This window comes from Amblyomma americanum, chromosome 2 (assembly GCF_052857255.1).
Source record: "Amblyomma americanum isolate KBUSLIRL-KWMA chromosome 2, ASM5285725v1, whole genome shotgun sequence".
Classification (NCBI taxonomy): Eukaryota; Metazoa; Arthropoda; class Arachnida; order Ixodida; family Ixodidae; genus Amblyomma; species Amblyomma americanum.
In genome coordinates, this window is record NC_135498.1 from 2326937 (window position 1) to 2352644 (window position 25708).

The 25708-nt window shown below is 45.6% G+C and overlaps 1 protein-coding gene across 1 annotated transcript in view; it reads left to right on the forward strand.

Annotated features, from left to right (window-relative positions):
- Window positions 1–25708, forward strand: part of LOC144120429 (DNA repair and recombination protein RAD54B-like) — a 72576-nt gene that overhangs the window by 12738 nt on the left and 34130 nt on the right. The window contains 9 exon segments of the mRNA XM_077652800.1: window positions 9359–9473; window positions 9704–9864; window positions 10883–11037; window positions 17692–17739; window positions 17831–17912; window positions 18347–18427; window positions 23070–23090; window positions 23092–23223; window positions 23818–23929. Of these exon segments, the coding sequence (XP_077508926.1) occupies window positions 9359–9473; window positions 9704–9864; window positions 10883–11037; window positions 17692–17739; window positions 17831–17912; window positions 18347–18427; window positions 23070–23090; window positions 23092–23223; window positions 23818–23929 (907 nt within the window).

The window sequence follows — 25708 nt, forward strand, 5'->3', positions numbered from 1 at the left end:
TGGCAAAGTACACAGTAACCAAGAAAGATGACTTGAAGTTAAGTAACGGCGACCATAGCAGCAAGAAGCACGCGGCTGTGACACATGCCAAAGCGCGATTTGTTGAAGATAGGGTTAATATGACTATGGCACTACGCTAATGTAGGGCTAGCAAAGACAACAGTCATTCGGCCGCCATTTACCCCGATTCTCTCGCCATCGCCTACTCTACCCTCGCCCTCCTTTGGATTTGTTTTTGGAAATGTGGCTTTTCTTTTGCATTGGGCAGTCCTTACAGAGATAAAAAGATCTCCACAAGTGTCCTAGCCTATTTTGTAGGAGGCCTACAGTCTTCCTAGCCTTCATAGAGATTTTTCTCCACAACATTAGTCGACGCTTGGTTGTTAACACCGCACCAACCATGGCACCTGTCCTTCCGATATCTGCCGTATCAATGGCAGCCAAATTGCTCTCTTGTGGCCAGAGTGCCAGAAAACCAAGGGCTTGCTCAAAAGACATTAAAACCGGATGCTGTGGCTGAAGCACCGGGCAGGTCAGAACTACGTGTTCTGCAGTCTCTTCGCCTTGTTGACACACCACACAGGTCGCGTCTGTTCCATCTGCATTTTGCCCACCAAAGCTTTGTCTGTACACCCAGAGTGCACGCCTCAAAAAGCAGTGAATGTCCTACAGAGATCTCGTGAAATTGTTCCTGCTTGATACCTCTCTTCCCAGCGCATTATGTGCGGAGGGCAGGCTTCCTCTCCACAGTTGTCCTCCAACGCTGTGTCTCGGCCGCTGACACCCGCTTTCTCAGTTGATCTCTGCTCAAACTTGTTCCCTTCAGGCCACACAAAATGGGCAGGTGGACCTCAAACTTGGTCGTTAATCCACGGACTCTTTTCTTCCATCTTGTGGACAGTCCAGATTATGCGAGGTAGCGTTGTACCTGATTCACCCAGTGCTCTTGACCAAGGGCTCAGGACTGGATTTCAAAGTCCAGCTTCACCACTGCCTCTGGAGCCTCGAACGCAGGCCGCCTGACTTCGCCCTGCACCGCCTCGTTGGATGTCGATCGGTGGGCGCCCATCGCTTGTCTTCCCACCACCCGTTGCTGCCACTCCATGAACTCCTGGCTAGTAGATGGCAGACACAGCATCGCATTGCCAAAAGTGAGTCCAGGTACCATTACCGCCTTCCACAGGCCTCGAACCACATCCATGTGGCTGAAAGCCCACAGCGCATGTGCTTTATGTACTCGCTGGCCTATCAGCACCTTCTCACATATCCGTTTTTTTATGCGCAGTGAGGTAGTCTCACTTGCGGTGAGCTGCACGCCAAAGTAGCAGTACGGACACCAATGGAATCACCCTGTTTTGCAGTGTAAGTGGTTGCCCAACGTTTTGTGTCTGGGGGATCCCCAGGTCATTATGGCACTCTTTTGGGCACCAGTCCCAGCTGTCCAGCTCGCAGGCTGCACACGTTTAGGAGCTTTTGCATCCCCCCCTCGAGTCTGCCGCCATCACTTCATCGTCGCTGTGCAGCAGGGTAGGGAGATTTTGGGACTGGACTTCACCTTCAACCATGTGTTACAGCTGGAAACATGCTCTGCATGTCTCCAGGTCGCGCTACAGGTCGCTCAGCATTAGCATGAACAGACGTAGGGACAGAGGGCATCCCTGCTTCAGGCTGCATTCTATTGTTACCGCCTCTGACTGAGGGCCCTGCCACTCTACCATCACTGACGTCGTTGTGTACAACACCCTGAGCCGATCTACGTCTGACGTGGGTGGGCCTTTTTTCATGAGTTTTTGCCTAAGCGTGGTGTGGTCAACACCATCGTAAGCCTTCTCTATGTTGAAAAGCTGCCCATAGTGGTTGTCCTCGTTTCTCTGCTATTTCCACCCTGTGTTAACACAAACAGATTGTCTTCCTTTCGATGCCCTGTGCGAAAGCTCTTCTGCTGTCCACCCAAGATTGCCGACCGATCCTCCCAAGCTTGAATTCGATGGCTTCGACTTGGGTGAAAACCCTGTAGAGCACTGGAATCACTGTAATTGGGCTGTAGGATGCACAGTCGCTTTGGTCGTCAGTTACTTTGTACAAAAAAAAACATTCCACCTAGTAGCCAATCGTTGGGCACATCGCCTGAGTTGAAGACCTCACTGAGGGCCTCTCGCAGAGCCTCACCCCGTTTTGGCCCCATTTTCTTAAGGAGGGTAGCAGGGAAATCATCCAACCAGGCCGCTGTGTTCCCTTGAATGCGAGCGATAATGTGTTGGAACTCCAGGTTCCCAAGGGGGTCGAGCCATTCGTGTGAGTCTCCTTCGGGCCCTGTTCTGTGGTCTTTGCCAATTGTCTCATCCCCGTTCTCTTGCCAATTGTCTCATCCCCGTTCTCTTGTTTGGCCCCTCTGGTGCGAACAGGACTTTGTGTGTCTCTGGGTGTACCAACTATGGCTGCGGTGATGGCTGTCCGTACACTGCTGATGACGATGACTATACGGATGGCCTACGCTGAATTTTTTTTACTAAGCTATGTCGAATTAATAGATGCGCGCTAAAATTTGTCCAAATTAACGAGAGTTTTGCCCTTTAGACTCTTGTATATTTTTTTTTAAGGGACCAGGCTCGCAGATTGAATTATCTGATTTTCCAAATTAATGGTGGCCAAATTAATGAGCTTTCACTTATCCTACTGTAGGCATTCACTATAGCCGTGTCACATTACGTTTGTTGTCTTTATTCCTTCATCATGGTCCTTGTTTAGAACTGGCTATGCGGTAGTTTTTTTTTTTTTTAATTCATATAAGCATATAAATATAGCCACATTCTGCTTGGCGGGTTACCACCAGGAAAGCTGAGCAGCATGAGGGAGCGATACCGTTTTCCTAAATAGAGTTGTGACTAATGCTTGTGTTTCGTGTAAAATGAGAAAAGGATAAGCCAGTCGAGGAGGTTCTGAATGCACCAGATTTGGGTTGAATGGTTTTTAATGTTATGACCAATAAGTTGATTTTTGAGTGGATTGTAACACTGATTTGTATTCAATTTAAGGTAATCTTTGCTGCCAAGGTGCCTTCCGTGCGACTCACTCTTACTTTTTTCTCAGTATGCGCCTGAACACGTTGACTGATGGGTAAACACAAGATGGCCATTTGTTTTTTATTTCGAGAATACTTAATTAAAACAGGGGTGATATTCTGGCATAAATGGCATATTGCTAAAATGGCAGTATTACATATGCTGAAAAGGCCGATGTCCAACAAAGCGTCAGGAATTATTTCATATTTCCAAGGTTTTATAGGCACACTTTCTCATTCCATGAAATAGAGAAAGTACTATCTATCGCTACTATGACAGCTTGAGATGTCAGGAGTGAATAAGCTCATCAGCACACACATAGTGGGTTCCTGATTATGACAATAATACTTTGCACATTTGTTCACCCACAACCTTACATCGGGCAAAAATCTCAGCAAAGATGGCTGATGAAACACCACGGAGGTGAATCCGACTGCCTCCTTGTTGGCAATTTAAGGGACTGCCTCAAATTTGAATGGTACATAAATGGCATTTCAGAGCTTCAGGGCTTAAAAATTTACTGTTTGCCAATCTACACCGATCAACAGTGACGAGACTTCTTAAGGTGCCTCTCATGACCAGCTTCTATGTTCCATCTTGGAGTCCTTTTCTTTTCGAGAAAATGAAAAATTCGGGGCCCTCTGCTTCACGCAGTTGTTGGAGCACATGACACCCCTGAGGTGAACGCACTTCTCTCACAAATCCAGCGTTCATGCAGAGATATATTGTGCGGCAATACAAACAGGATTACTTCTTGCATTTACTCCATATACCATGCCGACGTGGCCGCCGTCCTGAGTACCACAACTCCCAGCGTGCATCGTGGTGGCATATCGCAAGTGCTGGTGGAATTGGTTTATTGGAAAGACCTTGTAGATACGAAATCTGGTGTTTTCTAAAATTCTATTTTTTTTTTGCAATTTTCGTTATTTGAAAGCCACATCCTCCCTTTAAAGGGCTCCGAGAACAAACTGAAGATGTCCCGTTTCGATAAGTTACCACATTCTAATTGCAAAGGGTCGCTCAGAATGGAGCTTTTTAGAAAAAGAATGGAATCCACTTGTCACCATTACCAGCCATTTTCACAAGCAAACTGTATTTCTTTCCTGTAGATATGTGGGGCTGGGTCACACCTTAAAATTGTGATCACACGAGTCCTTTTTGGCGTTGTCTTGACATTGAGTGGTGGGAAATTTAAAATGAGATTTTCTCAATTTATCTTGCTGACCAGCCATTTCCGTAGCCAGACAGAGCCACAAAACCAGATTTTACTGTCATGGTGCAAGCAGATGCAGACATGGCTAACAGCAGGATGAATGAATGTATGGTGGGCTGGAGGGAGGAGGAGCAAGAGGTGGTTGTCGCTTGAGCCATCAACATTAACTTGAAGGAGGCAAAGAAAGAAAATGACACAGCAAGTGATGCTGCTCGCAAAGTTCATTTAATAATTGCAAAAACTGAATAAAGTTGTCCTTACTGTGTCTTTAATGTAGCCAGAATATTGTTACGGGGAAAAACTATTTACATTTATTTACAAGCATTAGGGGTTAGAATGAAGAGTTCCTAGCAGGGAGCACCAACACGAACAGGGAGCCACATTAACCTCCTCTTATTCGCTTGTCCTTCCACGCGAGAGGCCACTTCGTCTTCCATTGCCACGTCATTGTATCATGACTCCCGGTGGCACGAGCGCCGTTTCGGTGCTAGGCCAGTGATCGAGAAGTGACGTGGTAGGGTTTGAGGCGCATGACGTGAACAATATCGGTGGGTGATCTACATGATGAGGATGCAGGCGTATGAGGAGCAACTTCATACGTGACGTCGGTGACCTGACGCACCACACGATAAGGGCCATGGTAGGGGGACAAAAGTTTCTCGGAGAGACCGACGCAGCGGGCAGGAGACCACAGAAGAACGAGCGACCCCGGTTCGTAGGTGACGTGCCGATGGCAATTGTCGTACAGAGACTTTTGTGCTTGCTTTGGTGCTTGGAGCCGACTATGGGTGATTTGGCGAGCGTCTGCAGCTTGAGCAGTGGCGTCACGGGCGTAGGCGGTGACGGGACGGTCAGCGGATGGGACAAGTGTGTCCAAAGGCAGGACGGCGCGTCTCCCATATTAGAGATAGAACGGAGAGTAACCAGTTGTGTTTTGACGGGAGGTGTTGTAAGCGAACGTCGCATAGGGCAAGGCGAGATCCCAGTCTTAGTGGTCGGGGCCGGCGTACATAGACAACAAGTCTGTTGATGTCCGGTTCAAACGCTCGGTTAGCCCATTCGTCTGTGGGTGGTATGCTGTGGCAATCTTATGCTTGGTTGAACATGAGTGCAGGATGTCATCAACAACTCGAGACATGAAATAGCGTCCGCGGTCTATGAGTAATTGACAAGGGGCACCATGTTACAGAATAAGATTGTGTAAAAGGAAGTCAGCGACATCGTTCGCGCAGCTCGTAGGCAATGCACGGGTGATAGCGTGCCGAGTGGCATAGTCTGTGGCTACTGCGATCCACCTATTTCCAGATTCCGAGGTCGGGAATGGTCCTAGGAGGTCGAGTCCTACATGGTGGAACAGCTCCACGGGCACGTCTATAGGGTGCAGAAGACCAGGATGTGGTGCTGAAGGCTTCTTCCTGCGTTGACAGAGGTCGCAAGTGGTGACTTAATGCTGGACTGCACGGTATAAGCCAGGCCAAAAGAAGCGGCACTGCATCCGATTGTAGGTTCTTGCCACACCAAGGTGTCCAGCTGCAGGCAGGTCTTGGAGTTCGGCGATTATAAAAGAGCGCAGCTGCTGGGGAATGACCAGAAGGAGGGAGGGCCCGTCAGGACGGAGGTTGCGGCAATAGAGGATGCCATTTTTGGTATCGAAGAGCTGCAGACAGCGCTTGGAGCTTCCAGAGCTGAGGCCCTCGATGATGGTTTGCAAATATAGGTCCTTGCACTGCTCCTTGGCGATGTTGTGTAGATCAGAAATGCCAAACAGGGAAGGGATATCGTCAGTGTCGCTGAGATCAGGTGGCTTGACAGGGTACCGAGACAGGCAATCAGTGTCTTGATGAAGACATCCAGACTTGTACACAACAGTGTTGCACTGCTTCAATTTTAGCGGGATCAGGACGTATGCCGGAAGCATCGACGAGATGTCCAAGAATGGTGAGTTGCCAGCAGCCGAATTGGCATTTGGATGAGTCGAGCTGTAGCTCAGCCGTACGAAACGCAGTCAGGATACCCCTGAGACGTTCAAGGTGCGGGGCAAAGGTGGGCGAGAAGACAACAACATCGTCGAGGTAGGAAATACACGTAGTCCACTTAAATCCACAAAGGAGCGAGTCCATCATTCTTTCGAAGGTAGCTGGCGCATTACAAAGTCCGAACGGCATGACTTTGAACTGGTATAAACCGTCAGGTGTGACAAAAGCTGTTTTTTCGCGGTCCTGCTCATCAACGGCGATTTGCCAATAACCGGAACGAAGATTGAGGAAAGTATTGAGATCTATGGAGGCAGTCGAGAGCGTGATCGATCCTTGGGAGTGGGTACACATCTCTTCTTGTGATGCAGTTCAGGTGGCAGTAATCAACGCAGAAACGCCAACTGCCGTCTTTCTTTTTAACAAGGACAACGGGAGAGACCCAAGGACTGGACGATGGTTCGATGATGTCCTTAGCGAGCATCTTTTCGACTTCCTTTTGTATCACTTGGCGTTCGGAACTGGACACCCTGTAAGGCCGGTGGCGGTGCAGAGGAGCGGCGTCACTGGTGTTGATACGATGCTGCACAATAGTCGTACGAGCTAAAGGGCGGCCATTGAAATCAAATATGTCCTGAAAGGCTGCCAGTAGATGGGTAAGTGCCTGTGCCTGGTCTGCGGAGAGATTGGAAGCGATCATAGTGGCATAGTGGTGAGGTCTCAAAATAGCTGTGAAATGACCATCCGAAGAGGGCGATACAAAGTTTGTGACTGTGGAGATCATGCATTCGTTGGTCGGGGACAGGGTAGCGAGGCACATGCCTTGAGGAAGCGTCTGGACGTGCGTGCTGAAGTTCAGAACAGGTAGGCATGCGTTGTTTGCCGGGACTGTGACAACTGTGTGTGCAAGGGCAGCATTCTTAGTGACAGGCAAATCAAGGTCAGGAGTGATGACTTACTGGCCATTAGGAAGAGGTGGAACAGATTTAAATAATACTTAAGTAGCGGCTGCAGGTGGTAAGCGGCTGAACTTGGCAGTACAGAGACGGTGCACAACTGGGGCAGGTGGTTCTAAGAGGAATGGTAGGTCCAACTCAACACTTGTAGCACAGTCAATAAGGGCTGCGTGCTAAGGAAATCAAGGCCGAGTATGATTTCATGAGGGCAGTGGTTGAGAATGGTAAAGAGCACGGTGGTTTGGCCATCAGAAATCGTCACACGAGCAGCACACAGGCCGAGGACTGGGGACGTTGTGCCATCAGCAGCTCAAACAACGACTGTAGGAGCAGGCGTCAGTACTTTGCGGAGGCGTCATCGTAGGTCGGAACTCATCACAGAAATGTGGGCACCCTTGTCAACCAAAGCAGAAACGGCAACTCCATCGACTTGTATGGTCAGTAAATTCTGCGGGGCGCGAAGAACTAAACGAGGATTTTGGGGCCGGGTCGTCACTGCAGCATCACCTCTAGACGCTGCAGAAGCTATTTTTCCGCCTGTGATCATCTGTAGGGGCTAGGAGAGGAAGCGCGTGGTCGTTGTGGCGAACGGGACTGGAGGCGCTGTGGGGATGGTGAGCGGCTGAAGCGGGGCGGCGAGACGTCGATGGTGGGCCTTGATGGGTCCAAGGGTCGTGAGAAAGCTTAAGCGGGCAGCGTCGGGGCGATAAGGGGGAGTCGAGGAATGGGTCTGCTGGGAGGAGTACCATCGACTATGGCGATGACGGGCGATGTGGCCTACATAGGTACAATTGAAACATATGGGCCTGTAGTCAGGCGCACTCCACTCGGAGGGATTGCGCTGTCGAGGAGTGGCGTAAACAGGCCGGACAAGATAGAGAGGACGGACTTCGGGCACTTGGGGGGGATGAATAGTGGCGACTGAGTTGAAACCCAAGATAGCAATTTCCTGTCGCACGACGGCTTGAATAAGTGGAAGGGTCAACAGCTGGTCGTCCACAGGAGTTGCTAAGGGAGCCGGACCAATTGCTTCAAGCTGACGGCGCACAATACGGGTCACATTCTCAGGTGAGGTCGGCTGGTTCCGAGAACAAAGATCTTGGCAGGAGGACGACGCAGCCATGTTGACCAGGCGTGCGATATGCTGGGTAATCCATCGGCTTTTGGCGTCCTCGAAGCGGTGGCATTCTTTTATGATGTCGGCAATCTTGTAGCAGTTTTTATAGATGAGCATATTGAAGGCGTCGTCTGCGATGCCCTTGAGCACATGTCCGACTTTGTCAGCCTCGCTCATCTCTGTATCCACTGTGTAGCACAGAGACAACACATCTTGAATATAAGAGACTTAAGACTCCGTGGATGACTGGGCGCGACTAGCAAGATCTGTTTTAGCGCAAGCTGCCGGCCGAACGGTTTCCGAAAAGGTTGATAAGCTTCTGCTTACAGTCAGCCCAACTGGTCGGTGTCTCTTAGTTGGTATCATACCACTTGAATTTCGTGCCCTTAAGGTAAAAACTATGTTCGCAAGCATGAAAGTTTGGTCCCAGCGGTTGTTAGCGTTGCACCATTCATACCTGCGAAGCCAAGTCTTGACGTGGGCGTCATCGTCCCCAGAGAAGGGTCCAGGATCATGATAGTGAGTGAGGACGACGGAGGACACCGATGCTGCCGAATCTTGGGGGGATGCTTCCGTCATTGTCGGCCGTGGGATACGTAGTTCCGTCTTGCTGCACCTCCACCAAGGATGTTACGGGGAAAAACTATTTACATTTATTTACAAGCGTTAGGGATTAGAATGAAGAGTTCCTAGCAGGGAGCACCAAAACGAACAGGGAGCCACATTAACCTCCTCTTCTTCATTTGTCTTTTCACGCGAGAGGCCACTTCGTCTTCCGCTGCCACGTTGTCATAACAATATCATTCTACCAAAACAGCGCCATGAAAGAAATTGAATTGTTGAGGGTGCTCTTATTTGCATTTGTATTGTGCAGAGTTTTTCTGTCACCGAAGTTCTCATGTTCTACGTAACTTTCATCAAAAGAAAATTTTCTCGTGTTGAGTGCACCACTTTTTCTTTAGAAATTTACGGTTATTGTGCTGTTTTTAGTGGCGAATGATGAGTTTGATTTTGCTTCTGTTGTTCTTCTTCAGATTCAGGCGACCATATCTGCTGATGAGTACCTTTCGGGACGTTGCTTCAGCGACAGTGTTGTGCCCACAGCTACACAGGAAGACTCAAGTCCATCACGTTTGGCACCTGCACAGAGTAAAAATAAAATCTGATTTCTGCATATCATTTGTACATTTAGGTTTTTCGTTGCATTTAAGTTTCTGGCCCTGATGTGTGCAATAAACTTGAAAGTGGTCATGAAACAATAATATATGCTAGTAAAGAAAATAAAAGCATGCACAGTGCATAATTCCTGCAAATAAATATGATGAAAAGTATCAAAGAAAATAAGTTTTTCTGTATTTCTTTTTCATCTTGTCTTGCAGAAATGGCTGGACTGCCACTTAGTGCAGTCAAATTCCCAGCTTTCAGGAGTCCTCATGTTGGCAGCCTTTCTTCTGGCAACAAGAAAATCTTTAACCCACCATCATCTCCTGTGATCACGCCAGATTCTTTGGTGATGCCTCGGCCTAACAATCTTCATCAAGTATGGGCACTGTCTATTCAACTATCTTCTGTTCCAGAGCAAAAATGTGCTTGAATTCCCCATGCTTTTGCAACATCGGTGTTGGACTGGTCTGAGTGGAGTTTAGGAAAATGGTGATATGCCCATTATGTGGCTTGGAATACATCTCCATTTTGCCCAGTATAAGTAGGTGGAAAAACAGCTGTTGAAGAAATAAGATTTTGTCACGCTTTTCAAGTTTTACTGGCAGTAGTCTTAAAATAGGTTCCTCGGAAAATTGGGACTTGTTTTGAATTCTGGATGCTTTCCTGTTGGCCTAGTAGAAACTTACGATTAATACTTTTTATGCTTTCTAATGAAACTTTCTATGCAGGTAGTTGTTCGCATAGAAATTCTGTCTTGTATTATGACATTGTAATGCTTTGGTGTACACAGAGCCCTCTAAAACCTTGATATTCAGCTGTAGAACATGTTATACGTAGTATGGTATAATTTGAAATGCCAATGATAGTTCTGTATAATGTGAATGATTGATTATACATTATTATTGGTTTAATTGCTGTATATTGTTTGTTATTCAACAATGGCATCATCAGTGGCCAAGCAATTCCCTATGCAGTGTTCTTGGTGGAGCTCAATCTTTCATTTTGCATGGGACTGGGCAGCTCCACTGAATTTCGTGTGCAGAATACAGCAAAATGAATCATTTTGGAAGTATGCTCCTGCGAAACAAAGAAAAAACTTTGCAGTGCTTGCAAGGACAATCGACTCTTTTTTGTATACATCATCACGTTTGACAGCAGTGTTTTGATGCCCCGAACAAAAATGCGATAAAAGTATTTTGTCTGAAGGAACAAAAAGTGCATATTACAATGTGTACCATTCTTCAAGTGGCAGCTTAAAAATGAACCATCTCTGCCAAGTATAGACTGCCTGTTGCAGATTGCACCAAACACTGCTGGCATGAACTGTTATGGCAGTACGTGCTATTCACATTATTTAAACCTGTTAAAAATGATGCTCTGCCTGCTCCTTGCAGTGGGAACACAACAAAAAGAACCTTCCTGTGGTGGATGTGGTGATGGAAGAGTCGCTCGCCCGCTGCTTGCGGCCTCACCAGCGCGAGGGTGTGGTCTTTCTATATGAGTGCATCACGCAGATGCGACCTTTCAACGGCAGCGGTGCGATTCTGGCGTAAGAGCTCGTGCATCTTGTTGTTTTCTTTGCATACCATAAGCATGTGGAAAACGAGTTCACAGAATTGCTGGCATATGCAGCACAAAACTTAGTGATGCCACTGCTATGCAATGGTCATGTGGTCACCTTCTGTCTGATGAGAATGGAGTGTGGTAATGCGGCATGTGTGTTCAGTGATCCACGTGAGCTAGGGCCATATGGTCCCTCTCTGCTGCAAGGGGGTTCCTGGAGAACGTTGAGAAAGCCGGTTATACTTCTTTTGTTATTACTAAATACTTGATTTCACCATGGGAAAAAGAAGCACCTGCTGCGCAGTTTGCCTTCATTAGTTAACTGTCTTCTAGCAGCGCTTACCTTGAGGCAAGTTAACTCGAGGTTTCAGGATAGAATTTTTAGTGCAGTGCACTGAGCAGTGCATGAAAGATATCTTGCAATTCTTTATTTGGAAAGAACATGCAAACATATACACATTCTATAAACCTTTTTTCTGACATGAAATCATGTTTGTACTTTTCATGTCAGGTGGGGGGTGCATCGTGCAGTGGCAAATTAGTGCATGACACGTGAATTGATTTAGGTGCTAAAACAGAGGGACCTCAGTTGGAGCTGCCAACTTTGTGTGCTGCTATTTTGAATTAATTCTGTCAGAGGGGCTGGAGCAGCAAAATACTCGGTTGGGTCTATTAAGGCCCTCTGCATCTTTGTCATTATAAAGCACCTCGTGATTTGCCTATGTTTGCACTCAAAATAATGAAATGAAGTTGTAACATGCGCTCAGAACTATATCATTTACCATACGCAATAGGATCTGCTCGTGCAGGAACTCGTAAAACATTGAGGGAACATTGCTGTAAAATTATTTGTGGTGAGAGGCGTTGTTGGGAGCTTCACTGAACCATCGATGAAGCCAAATCAGTAGTAGTGGGTGGCTCTCTGGCTTAATTATTATTAACTTAAGTTATCATTAAATGTAAACTCTTAAAAAATTTAAAATTTGAACTTTTCAGTTTTGATGTGATGCCAAAATTTATATTTAAACTTCAATTTTGTATTTTAGATTTAAATACAGATTTAAATGGTAATTATGACTTTAAATTTATATTTAAACTATAAAACAGCCAATTTTAAAAGTTAAAATAAGGAATTTAATGTGCTAAAATTTTTATACTGAAAAATTTTTTGAAGAGGGCAAACTCTCCTTTTTTGAAAAAGAACACAGTGGAGTAACCCCTTTTATGTGCAGAGCAGGGAGTGGAAATGAGTCTGTGATTGAGAGTTTTAACACAACAGTGTAAGGCTCCTGCTGTGCAGAAAATCCTACAGCGGCGTTGGTGTTGTGAGTGAAAAATCTGCAGAGAAGCAACATAGGTGGGCCACCTAAGCCCTGTGACCTTGTGGCGGCATCACAGCCTGCCCACTGGATTGTGAACGAACTGCCCACCGTCGCAGGTACATTTAATGATTGGTAGCAAGAGGTTGTTGGGTTGCACAAGCCCCAGCCCCTGCCATCGCGTGAGGACCTCGGGAGATCTGTGAATGTAAATTCGAGAATGACCAATTCCTTATATATGGGCATTAAGACACTTAAGACTGAGCTTAAGTGTCTCCTCCAATGTTTTGCTGTTGGGAAAGATCTGTGCGTTTGTACAACTTAAATCTGCGGTGAGGCTCCACCCACATTCAGGACCAGCGCACAGAATTCCTCTACGACACAAAAGTAGGCCGTTGTTAAAACTTCTCTTGTCACCTAAACAAGAAGCTAATCAAAAGAAAAAAGTTATAAGCTCTAGAATTTTGACACCTGGCTTGTTTAATAAAGTCAAATGTTAAAAAGCTCATTTCGTTTACTTTCGTGACTGGCTAGTGGAGGAATACAGTACGCCGCTGACCGTGGCCCAGTGTTAACAACTGCTGTTTTTTTAAGTTGTATCATACTATAGCAGAATTTTGCAAGTTGGCAGTTGCAGCTAATGAGAGCACTCGCCAAATGTTTTGACTGAGCCCTAGCCTAGTTTAGTCATTGAGAATTCAACGGAAATCTGTCTGGTCAGGCATGATGACTCGATGAAATGAAGAAGCAGTCACTGACCATAGGCGAAAAGAAAAGACGTTTCGAAACCTGTACGGGTTTCTTACTCACAACGAGCAGGACAGGAGCAGTAGCCAATTTTTATGTGAAGAATATACTGTCAACTGTTCGTCGGTGACAATATGATATTATGACCAAGCGTAGATGCTTGGCATGGGCTACTGGTTTTGGTTAAAGTTGCTTGCATGGTCTGGATGAATAGGGATTCCTAGTCTAGGTTGGTCAGTTTTTAGTGCGAGAGCACTATTTTACTAGCAATCCTGAAAAATGCGAGGTGTGTCTGAAACCTCTCAGATACTTGCAGAAATAAAATAAATATTGCTGCGACTGGATTTTGAACCCACAGTGGTGCAAACAGATCAGCTTCGCTGGCCGCTGCACGAGAGCACTATGCTACTCCCGCAGCGAAATGTGCCTCCTGTTTAACTGCCATACTCTCGCACTGTGCATTATCTGTGCAGATGATACACCAATATCTACCTCGGCAGCAGCAGCCACCCATATACAAAGATGTATGCGTTTGCTCGCAGCTTATTGTTACACGTGGCAATATCGGAAAGGCAACTCAGTCGCAAATGCAGACACGCTTTTGCGCATCCCACTGAAAAACGTCAATGACGGCAGTGACTATGTACAGTTCTTTTCGGTGACCGATGAACTGCCTGTGGTGGCCGATAAGATTTGCAAAGAAACCAGCTGGGACGTGGTCTTGTCTAAAGTATTGTTGTACACACGGCACGGAGGCCTTCCAAAGTAATGGAAGAAGTGCTTGTGCCGTATTTCACTAGACATTATGAGCTATCCGTAGACGGTGACTGTATCACATGGTGCAGCTGGCTGCTCGTACAAGATTCTTTGAAATGCTTAGTAATGAAGCTCTTGCACGAGGGTCATCCGGGAGAGACTCGCATGAAAATGCTTGCTCAAAGTCTTGTCTGGTGGCCAAAGCGACTGGAGAGCATAAAAAAAAAACAGTGAGGGAGTGCACCAGTTGCCAATTAACTCAAAATGCTGCGCGGCGTCTGCCTATAACTTCATGGCACTGGCCAACACAGTGGTGGCAGAGGATTCATCTCGACTTCGCATACTGCAACCCTGACTGGTTGCCCGTTCTTGTGGACACTTATTCAAGATGGGTAGAGGTGGTCTGCATGCCTGTTAGAACTGCAGCCAAGAAAATGGAAAAACTACAAACTATTCTCACAGTGTTTGGTCTGGCGGAAGAGGTTGTCACCGACAACACCCTGCAGTTTGTATCGTCGGAGTTTGCAAGTTTTCTGTCATCTGACGGACAACACCACCTAATCATCGAGCGTCTAATGGAGCTGCTGAAAGGCTTGTTCAGACCGTAAAAGGAACCTGGAAAAACAAGTGAAGGATGAAGAGCGAGTGGGTGCAACAGAATCTATCCAGCATCATGTTGACCAGTTTCTTTTCCACTACAGGAATACCTCATGTGCGGCAACCAGAAGAACCCCAACTGAATTCTTCTTGTCCTGGAGTCCAAGGACATGGCTAACCATGCTGCACTCCGAGCTTCACAACCATCTAGAGAAAGACGAGAGATGGTACGCTCAACAGCCATCTGCCTGTTGGTGCAAGTTCAAAGAAGGTGACGGTAGGGTGAAGGGAACTAGACCAGGTGACCCTGCATGGATGATTGGTATCATTATCAGACGAGTCAGCGCTGTGACATACTTGGTGAACGTGAAAATCAAGAGCACTTTGTTCACGCAGACCATCTGGTAGAGGCAACGTTTCCTGCTCCTGAGCAGCCTGTGCCGGTTCCCAGAACTCGGCCGACTCTTTCGAGGAAGTTCGACAGGACCGCCGATCTTGCAGATCCAACGGGACCTCACTCGCAAGAGCCCGCGTTAGATCCGTTTGCGCAATACAGGCAGCAGGAGCCAGCAATGCCCCAAGAAGGGCTTGCCTGCGGCACACCCGAAGCATCTCCGTTGCCACCCCCCAATAAAATGTGTTGTGGGGCTAATTGGTCCATTCTTAGAATTCGTTTTTGCGCACAGAAAAACGACACAATAAAGACAAGGAAGACAACCCCAACCTCTGCCAACCAGGCAACGCTGAATCTTCTAGGCCCATTCCTCTACGGAGGAGCACAAGAGATCGTCGTCTGCCAGAACGTTGGGGTTACGACTAAAAACAATAAACAAGGGGGGGAAAAAGTGTAGTGTCATCGCATCGACATCAACAGCCGCACTAGCGCTGCCAAATGCTAAATAAGCGCCGCATGTACGACAGTAAATGGCATTCCTTTGTTGGGTACTGGTATGCGTCTGTTGCCACATCAACAATGTTGTAGACTCCCTTGATTTTGAAGAAAGGAAAGGTACATAACTGGCTCTCTGGGTCAGTTGACACGTCACTTGCGCTTTCAGGTATGGTGGCAGTGGTGTTCACCTGCAAAAACCTGCTTTCACACAATTTTTCTTGCTTAGCAATGGCAAGCTGCCAGCAGCATTTTTTCTTTTTAATGTAGGAATGCATTGACTAACTACATTCATGGGCCTAGGTGTTCATGACAATTGCAGTTTTGTTTCCCTGCGCAGAAATCTAGTAAGCGAGGTTGGCTTGGAAGGAGGCTTGGAGGACAAAGGAGGGGGGGGGGGGGGGGGGATGAAAAAGAAATAGCGCCATTTTCTGAGGGCGCAAGAACAACATAAAAATACACAGCTTTTATATGAGCTCCTGGAAGAAGAGGAGATAACCTTGACAAAATGCAAGGGCTTCTGTGCGAGCTCGCATTCCTATACCTCATGGACGGCTTCATTAATGTAGGAATGCATTCAATATGCAGTGCAGTGGTTATGAGGATAGGGAAGATGCATGCATTGCTGCAGTAGTCCCATTCAGCACTTGCGGACGTGCCTGCATTTTCCTGTTGTGCAAGTGTCTCTCTCACAGCATAATTTTCAGAAAAAAAGGTTAGCACTGCTCGAATGAGACACGACAGGAGAACTGGAACAAACACGACAACACATGCATGGACTTCCAACTGTTTATTCGAGACCGAAAGGCAAAAGCTATATAAGTGATGAACCTAGGCTCATAACCATCACTGTCATTCACACAAGACCTGATTAAAATCTAGACCACATTGATCAAATTTTTACGTTGCAGAAGGGCTGATAAACCACAGAGCACTCAGTCAGCATGTCCCCAGACACTCCATGTCAAGAAAATGATTAAAAAGAAGTGAGGAACCTAACAATCAACCTAAGTAAAGAGGGTGAAAAATACGCAAAGTGACAATGCAGGTGACCCAACAGACAACAAGAGTAAAAAAACTATGAAAACGTGACAAAATCATGGTGTGGCATGTAGAAAAACTGGGATGAGAGCATGAAAACAACAAAGGACGCGAGTAAAGGTGAAAATTAAAACCAGGTAAAAGAGTAGAATGAGGTAGGAAAAACAAGCATGACATGGAAGCCAACAAGGAACAAGTGTAAAAGGTGAGCATAGAACCAGATAAATTACATTTCCGGCCTTGAGGTACATACATCTCAGGAGCAAAATTAGGACAGAAGTGATACAATTATAGGTGGCCTTCTAAAAACATGATTTCACTCAGTGAAAGCGAAATAGACAGAGTGCTGACACATTTACGATGTGATAGGCTTCGACCACTTCCCTTTTCGTCTTCTCTCTTGATTTAAACAAAAAGATAGCGTTGCCTTGCAACCCAGTTTTGCACAATACTACTTTTTTGTTTAAATCAAGGGATAAGGCTGAAAGGGAGGTGATCGAAGCCTATCACATCGTAAAAAATGGTGAAAAATGTGTCAGCACTCCGTCTATTTCGCTTTCACTGAGTGAAATCATGTTTTTAGAAGGCCACCTATAATTGTATCACTTCTGTCCTAATTTTGTTCCTGAGATGTATGTACCTCAAGGCCGAAAATGTAGTTTTATCTGGTTTTATGCTCACCTTTTACACATGTTCCTTGTTGGCTTCCATGTCATGCTTGTTTTCCATACCTCATTCCACTCTTTTACCTGGTTTTAATTTTCACCTTTACTCGTGTTCTTTGTTGTTTCCATGCTCTCATCCCAGTTTTCCCACATGTCACACCATGATTTTGTCGCGTTTTCATAGTTTTCTTACTCTTGTTGTCTGTTGGGTCACCTGCATTGTCACTTTGCGTATTTTTCACCCTCTTTACTCAGGTTGATTGCTAGGTTCCTTACTTCTTTTTAATCATTTTCTTGACATTGAGTGGCTGGGGACATGCTGACTGAGTGCTCTGTGGTTTATTGCCCCTTCTGCAACCTAAAAATATGATCAATGCGGTCTAGATTTTAATCAGGTCTTCTGTGAATGGCAGTGATGGTTATGTGCCTAGGTTCAGCCCTTATATAGCGTTTGCCTTTCGGTCTCGAATAAACAGTTGGAAGTCCGCGCATGTGTTGTCGTGTTTGTTCCTGCTCTCCTGTCGTGGCTCATTCACACAGTACTAACCTTTTTTCTGCAATAAACCAACTAACCCGCAAGAACGTTCTACTTCATAAATTTCATGATGGCTCGTTTCTGTTTTCAGAGACGAAATGGGGCTTGGGAAGACTCTACAGTGCATTGCACTCATCTGGTGAGGCGCTATGTCTTTGTCGTAGGTGTTTGCACAAATAGTGGAGCAATAAAGATTTTGGTGGTTGAGCCAATGATGGCTTTTTTCGCAGGACTCTCCTGAGACAGGGCCCCTATGGAGGCCAGCCACTTCTCCGTAAAATCATCATCGTGACTCCAAGTAGCCTAGTAAAGGTACGCACAAAGGATAGAGCACTGAATAAAATTCTTAGATGTTTATTTGCGTTGCTACTTTGGTATTTTTTTCCTGGAGAAGTTTTACATTGAATAAGTCCTTGTTGCTTGCATTTTGTTTACTCAAGCTGGTCAGTTACACTCTTGGATATAATTGCTGAAATCAGCGAACGCACTCTTTTACCAAATTATTACTGGGGCTCAACATTTTTTTACATTTCGTTCTGTCCATTCTAGCGGCACTTTTATTCGAAGTAGCATGGGTGTTCGGCTAGAAATGGCATTGAATGCTGTTTTGCTTTGTGTTGTCCACTTTATTTGGGTATAGTGCATTGCCATGCCCTGTGCAGAAATGCACAAACTGTGAACAATGTTACACCTTTGCATCTGCCATTCTAGTGCACATGGTGACTGTTTGTGCGCTCATTGTGCAGAATTGGGTGAGAGAGTTCAAGAAGTGGCTGGTGAATAGAAACCTCAGAGTCTACCATGTTGACCAGAACAACAAAATTGATGTGAGTAGAGCGTTGCATTGCCTGTGTTACTTTTTTACTATATTAATACTCGTTACCTGTTGCACAGCCTAGACATTAAAAATGGGGTGGGTAACAAACAATGATAATCTGCATTTATCCAGCAACTTCCCACTTGGCTTCTGTAAGAATTCTTGCTTTTTTTGACTATGTATTTTGTGACAGACACAGCATTTCTTGTTTTGCCTAATATTTTCGCATGCTGACAGTTGTGTGAAACACTTTGATCCATTTGGGACAACTCCATCAGTTTTCGTTCTTAATATAAAATTTAGTAGTTGGTCTCTTTTTAGTCATCATCATCATCAGCCTTACTACACCCACTGCAGGGCAAAGGCCGCTCTCATGTCTCTCCAATTAACCCTATCCTTTGCCATCTGCATCCACCCTTTGCCTGCAAACTTCTTAATCTCATCTGCCCACCTAACCTTCTGCCCCCCCCCCCCCCCCCCCCCCCCCCTGCTACTCTTACTTTCTCTTGGAATCCACCCCGTTACCCTTAAGGACCGGCGGTTACCTTGCCTTCGCATTACATGCCCTGCCCAAGCCCATTTCTTCCTCTTTATTTCGACTAGGATGTCATTAAGCCGCGTTTGTTCCCTCACCCACTCTGCCCGCTTCCGATCTCTTAACGTTACACCTATCATTTTTCTTTCCATGGCTCGCTGCGCTGTCCTTAACTTAAGCTGAACTTTTTTTGTTAGCCTCCACGTTTCTGCCCCGTAGGTGAGGACCGGTAAAATAAAGCTGTTGTACACTTTCCTCTTGAGGGAACTTGGTAAACTGCTACTTTTAATCTGAGAGATCCTGTCATATGCGTTCCATCCCATTCTTATTCTTCTAGTTATTTCCCTCTCTTGATCTGGATCAGCTGTCACTACCTGCCCTAAGTAGACGTATTCCTTTACAACTTCCAGGCTCTCGCTGCCAATTGTGAACTGTTGTTCCCTTGCTAGACTGTTGAACATTACCTTGGTTTCCTGCATGTTAATTTTTAGACCCATCGTTCTGCTCTGCCTGTCAAACTAATTGATCATGATTTGCAGTTCACCTCGTGAGTGACTCAGCAAGGCAATGTCATCAGCGAATCGCAGATTATTTAGGTATTCTCCATTTATTCTTATTCCCAACTGTTCCCAATTCAGGCCTCGGAATACCTCCTGTAAACAGGTGGTGAGTAGCATTGGCTAGATCGTGTCTCCTTGCCTGACGCTCTTCCTTATTGGAATTTTATTGCTGACTTTATGGAGGACTATAGTAGCTGTGCAGTTGCTATATATATCTTCTAGTATTTTGACATACGGCTCTTCTGCCCCCTAATTACGCAATGGTTGTATGACTGCTGAGGTTGCCACTGAGTCGAATGCTTTCTCGTAATCAATGAAAGCTATATATAGAGGTTGGTTATATTCTGTGCATTTCTCTATCACCTGACTGAGAGTGTGAATATGATCTATTGTGGAATATCCTTTACGAAAGCCCGCCTGATCATTTGGTTGATTAAAGTCTAAGGTTGCCCTGACTCTATTAGCGATTACCTTAGTAAATACTTTGTAGGCCACGGATAGTAAGCTGATCGGCCTGTAATTTTTCAAGTCCTTGGCGTCTCCCTTCTTATGAATTAAGATAATGTTTGCATTCTTCAAAGCTTCTGGTACAGTCGAGGTCCTAAGGCATTGCATATACAGGGTGGCTAGTTTTTCTAGCACGATGTGCTCTCCATCCTTCAACAGATCTGCTGTTACCTGATCCTCCCCAGCTGCTTTTCCCCTTTTCATTGCTCCTAAGGCTTTCTTTACTTCATTTTTCGTTACTGGTGGGATGACTGAGTGAAAAAAAAACTTTCATTGGTCAGAAATTTTAAGGTAAAGTGTGAAATATAATTTACCAACAATTCGAACTTCTGACATTGGTGACGATGTTGGGTGTTGTCAGCTTGCCTTCTTTAATTTTCTACATTTTGTTTCTTTTCACCTTTCTTGTGTGATAAAAGTGCTGGTAGTGATGTAAAAGTTACCTTCATATCCAGGTTTGTAACCTCGCCCACTTTCTGTTCTGTTGAACAAAAACCTTGCCTGAAGCCAGTGAGGTGTACTTGAAGAAAGAGGCAGTGGTGGCAGCATGTGTGTCGGTTTTTTCTCCAATTTCTAGCAAATTAGAGCCCCGTATTTTGAGTTTTGTCACTGGAAAAATGGTAATTCACCAATCCAGGCCAACTAACCTCGATTTGCCCTTCTCATCATCATCACCCTGACTACGCTAGTTCAAAGGCCTCTCCCATGTCTCTCCAATTAACCCTGTCCTTTGCAAGCTATGGCCACCGTATCCCCGCAGACTTCTAATCTCATCCACCCACCGAACTTTCTGCCGTCCCCTGCTATGCTTTCCTTTCCTTGGAATCCACTCCGTTACCCTTACGGACCATCGGTTATCTTGCCTTCGCATTACGTGCCCTGCCCAAGCCCATTTCTTCCTCTTGATTTTGACTAGGATGTCATTAACCCATGTTTAGCTTTAGGGATAGCTTGACGGTATCCTGTCGAACCATCCTACCGCCTGCTTCTACTGCGCCCTCCATAATGATAGCTGTGAGATTATTGCTCATTGTTTGAACATTAAGATTGTCTGCCTCAGTTAAAGTTGAATATCTCCTCTGCAGCGATATCCTGAATTCGTCTAATTTGCCCCTTACCGCTGACTCGTTACGGGGCTTCCGCTTCACTACTTTCTACCGTTTCTTCTTTAAGTGTAAACTAATTCTAGACCTTGCCATTCTGTGGTCGCTACACTGCACCTTTCTGACGACCTCGACATCCTGAACGATGCCAGGTTGAACGCATAGTATGAAGTCGATTTCATTTTTAGTCTCACCATTGAGGCTCTTACTCGTCCACTTCCTGTTCTCTCATTTGCAGAAGGTGTTCATGATCAGTAAATTATTTCTTTCTGCGAACTCTCCTAATAACTCCCCCCTGCTATTCCTAGGGCCTATGCCATAGTCGCCTACCGCCTGGTCTTCGGCCCGCTTCTTGCCTACCTTTCTATTGAAATCACCCATGTGTACAAGTGTACTGTGATTTTACTTTGTTCATTGTCGGTTCCATGTCTTCATAGAAGCTTTCAACGATCTGGTCATCATGTCTGGATGTAGGTGCATAGATATATGGTTCAATAAAACTTGTTTCTGGGCTAGTTGGGGACACATACTTGAATAAAAAAAGTAGTTCAGAAAAGACGACCACAGGAGGAAGACACCAAGTTCGCGTTTGTGGTGTCTTCCTCCTGTGGTCGTCTTTTTTGCACTACTTTTTTATTCAAGTAGGTGCATAGGCCTGCTCCACATTAAGCTTGTACCTCTTATTAAGCCTAATTACGATAGTTGCCACCCTCTTGTTAATACTACAAAAAGGGTGGCGATATCCTGCTCTGGTGAGGGAGTGGGTTGTTGATTCTGGTCACCGAGATCGTGCCGCACCCCAGGCCTGTTTATGCAATTCTGTCGACACACATAGTTGTTTATTTTTAAAGGTCTGGTGGAGAATTGCGCGGCGCCAGGATTCGAATTCTGGCCCTCTTGCACGCAAGGTGGACGCTGTACCTCTACGACATCATTGCCATCAGGGAATGAATTGTCCTCAATGCCCCTTTTAATGCTTTTAAAGACAGCGATTCGCCATCCTCGCTCTAAACTACGAATCAGCAGAACGTGCTGCATGCTTGGTTTCTTATTTTTGGTAGTATTTTTTGCACCATGTGACACTAGTTTTTCACTAGTTTCTAAAATATATTGCCAGAAAAAAATAATTTTCTTGCCGGTTCTTGAAATTTCAGACTGAAGCTTCAAGGGCTCTGAAATTCATGTGCTGCTTTTGGCAGTGAGGGGTATGCAGAATAGACTAAACTTTTAGGTGATATTCAAAGCAGTGAGTGTGAGGTGGATTAGGTCTCTGACTATGAGCCTGGCACTTCAGACGTAACTTGAGCCCCGGCATGGAAATCCGAAAGCATGGAAATATATTCATGAATGTGATGTATATTTTTGTTTATATCAGGTGCATATTCTACCAAAAAGCGACTGGAAAACAATAAGCTACACCGAGAGGAAAGTTTCTCTCTTCGAAAATATTGTTCACATGGCTGTGTTGCCACGGTAAATAGCACCAGAAACCAGCTGTAGCTCCATCCAAAATGTGTATAGAGGCTTGCCAATGGCACCATTTTGATCGTCAGATACTAGCGAATCGCAGCATAGAAGAAAGTGTTATGCAAGCATTTAGCATAGAAAGCCCAGAAACCCAGGTCGGGCTATGCCCTCGCAGATGGACCGCGGAATTGAGTGGGCTAATGATAACCACTGACCATCTGTAGTAAATTTACTTGTATGGGTAACGGGTTGTGCTGTCTTTGCTCCTTGTTTTCCATGCATCTGCACAATACACTATTTGTATGCCATATTGCATGCCTAGCTTACCCTGTGCTCCTGCGCTATTGCGTACCACATATAGGCAGCTCCCTTGCAGTGAAGCCATTGAGGTGCTTGACTTAGAGTGTGCCTGTTAGTTTGCACTTGTTTTGCTAGTTTTTACTCTCACCTTTGAATGCTTGCCCCTTTTTGTTTTCCCAGGTGTTCCTGAAACAGCCATCCCCTCTATCCCATACTGGTGCTGTCATACGAAATGTACATGCGTACTAGCAACAGCCTTGCTGGTATCAACTTTGACCTGCTGATTTGTGATGAAGCACACAGGCTGAAGAATGCAAACATCAAGACTACAGAAGTAGGTTGTGGTCAAAGTTGTGTTTGTGGCTCATTCATGTATAGTTTTTCATCCTAACCTTAACTGTGACACTGTCTTCTTCATGTCCTGGACTACCTTCTATAGCCGGCCTCACAGTTGTTACGTCAGCTAGCTGTTTTATTGCTCTTCTTCTAAGGCACAATGTGTTAATTTGATATTTACACCTTTTTTTCTTCTTTAGCTCCGTTGTTCTTGTGAGTTGTTTAATGTGACATTGCACAAGTATCAATTAGTGCCGCATTCATGAACAAAAAGAAAGGAGGAAAAGCCTTTGTGCAAAGCTCACATTTTGCAAGTTACGAATATATCACATATCTGCTATTATATTTGTGTGCAATTACTAGACTTTTCATAGTTCTTCTTTCTTGCAGCTGTCTGAGAGAAATGCTCTTTTTGTAGTATACCAAGGTTATTGCCATGGCTTTTATGTCACGAAAATTACTGCCGTATATTGATATTTGCAAAATGACCATTTCTTGCATGGGAAGTGCATATATCAGTGCATATATGCAGAGTTTCTGCATGTTTCTGTGTGTGCTCTTCGCTCCACATATTTGCCCCATACCGTTTCAGTCTCTGCACAACCTGGGAACACTGAGGAGAATCCTGCTGACGGGAACACCCATCCAGAACGACCTTCAGGAATTTTTTGCTCTTGTTGACTTCTGTAACCCTGGGATACTAGGTATGCTCGCACCTTATTTGCATGTGTTGATAGTGCTGCACACAGACACCCACTATCAACTTCCTGATACTGTTTTTCCAACAGTTTCTTTTTTCCTTTGCAAGTTTTACAGTTTCTGTTTGAAGTAAAGCAGTGCACTATTCAATCTTGAGATCAGGAGATTTGTGTTGGTGGGATGGTATAGCATAGGGTTGTAGGTTGAGGTCAGTGGCAGAGGCCTTTATTCTGTAGTGAATGCAACAGGGCTGACGATGATGCTGATGGTGGTGTGATCTCAAGATCTTTTTTTACCTTCCTGCTTACTTGAGTGCACTGGCTAATTTAGCTTTGCTTATATGTGCGTGTGACACATATTTAATTACATGTAGTTATCAACCATTCCATTTGCTAAGTAACCCACCACGTCACTGATGGTATCTGTGAGCGTGAAGTGTCCAGGTTAGACAGCTCTGAGACATCTGGCACAGCACTAGAAAACCGAGCTGTTATATGCCTAACATCACTGCTGCACTAATAATTGGAACTCTGGCACCGAGATCTGGTTTTGTAGGTTACTGGAAAGTGCACTTTAGTTTCACTTAATTCACTCCCCGAGGCGTGTAGAAAGTCGTCTCTAAGCGTTATATGCTGTGTAGGTGCTTTGGGTGTATGTAAATAATTGTGCAACATTCTTTTCGCATTGTTCAAATGTTTTCACAGCTTTTTGCACTCATAAGTCCAATCCCACCAAACATCGTAGAATAGCCATTCCTTTTTACAGTAGAATCGTTATCATATAGCAGGTGATACGAATTGGTAAAATTCCTTGGTCGGAGTGCATTATGTACAGTGTGCAGAACTCCAGGCATTCTGAACACTCTCCTGTTCCACTATGTATGATACAGAGATGCGAGCTGCGACTGTACCCTTAAGCACTGACGCAAATCACTGGTGCGCGATCACCAGTTATGTGGTATGCACCGTGAGTACTGAGCAGCGGTACGCAGCTGTAAGTAAATCTTGTCAGTCGAAAACATCTTCATGAATGCATTTCCGCTGCTTCTGCATGAGGATTTTGTTTGTGTTGGACGTTACAAATATTTTTTCTCTGGATAATTTCCGGATAATAAGGGCTGCGGATAATTTTGACCGCGTGGGGTCCTTTGACGGAAAAAGAAGAGGAGGCCATGCTGCCGCAGGAGAGGCATGAGGACAAGGCTGAGGCGGCGCTGGTGTTCGTCAAACAGAGTCGCGTAGACAGTTATGTCGTCTAGTAGACCAACGCCATCGTCCACTTCATATGGCCCATAACGCGGTCCATGAGGCGCTGGAAAGTGGCCGGAGCATTCGAGAGACCGAAAGCCATGTGGTTAAACTGGTAGAGGCCGTCGGGCGTGACAAACGCAGTCTTTTCCGCGTCGTTGGGGTGAACGGGCACCTGCCAGTAGCCCGAGAGCAGATCCAAGGTGGAAAAATAGCGGGTCCCCTTCAGGCAGTCCAGTGCGTCGTCGAGGCGAGGGAGAAGATACACGTCGAGGTGGATAACAGCGTTTAGCTTGCGATAGTCGACGCACAAGCAGAGTGTACAATCCTTCTTGCGTACGAGGACGACAGGGGAAGACCAAGGGCTACAAGAAGGGGAAATGATTTCCTGGTCAAGCATGTCATGCACGTGCTGCTAGGATGACCTGCCATTTGGCTGGCTCTACTCGACAAGGATGGTGACGAATGGGCCTGCGGCCGTCTGTGTTGAGCCCAAGAAGTGCACCCGAGCTCACTGGTGCTGAGAGCAAGGCAACT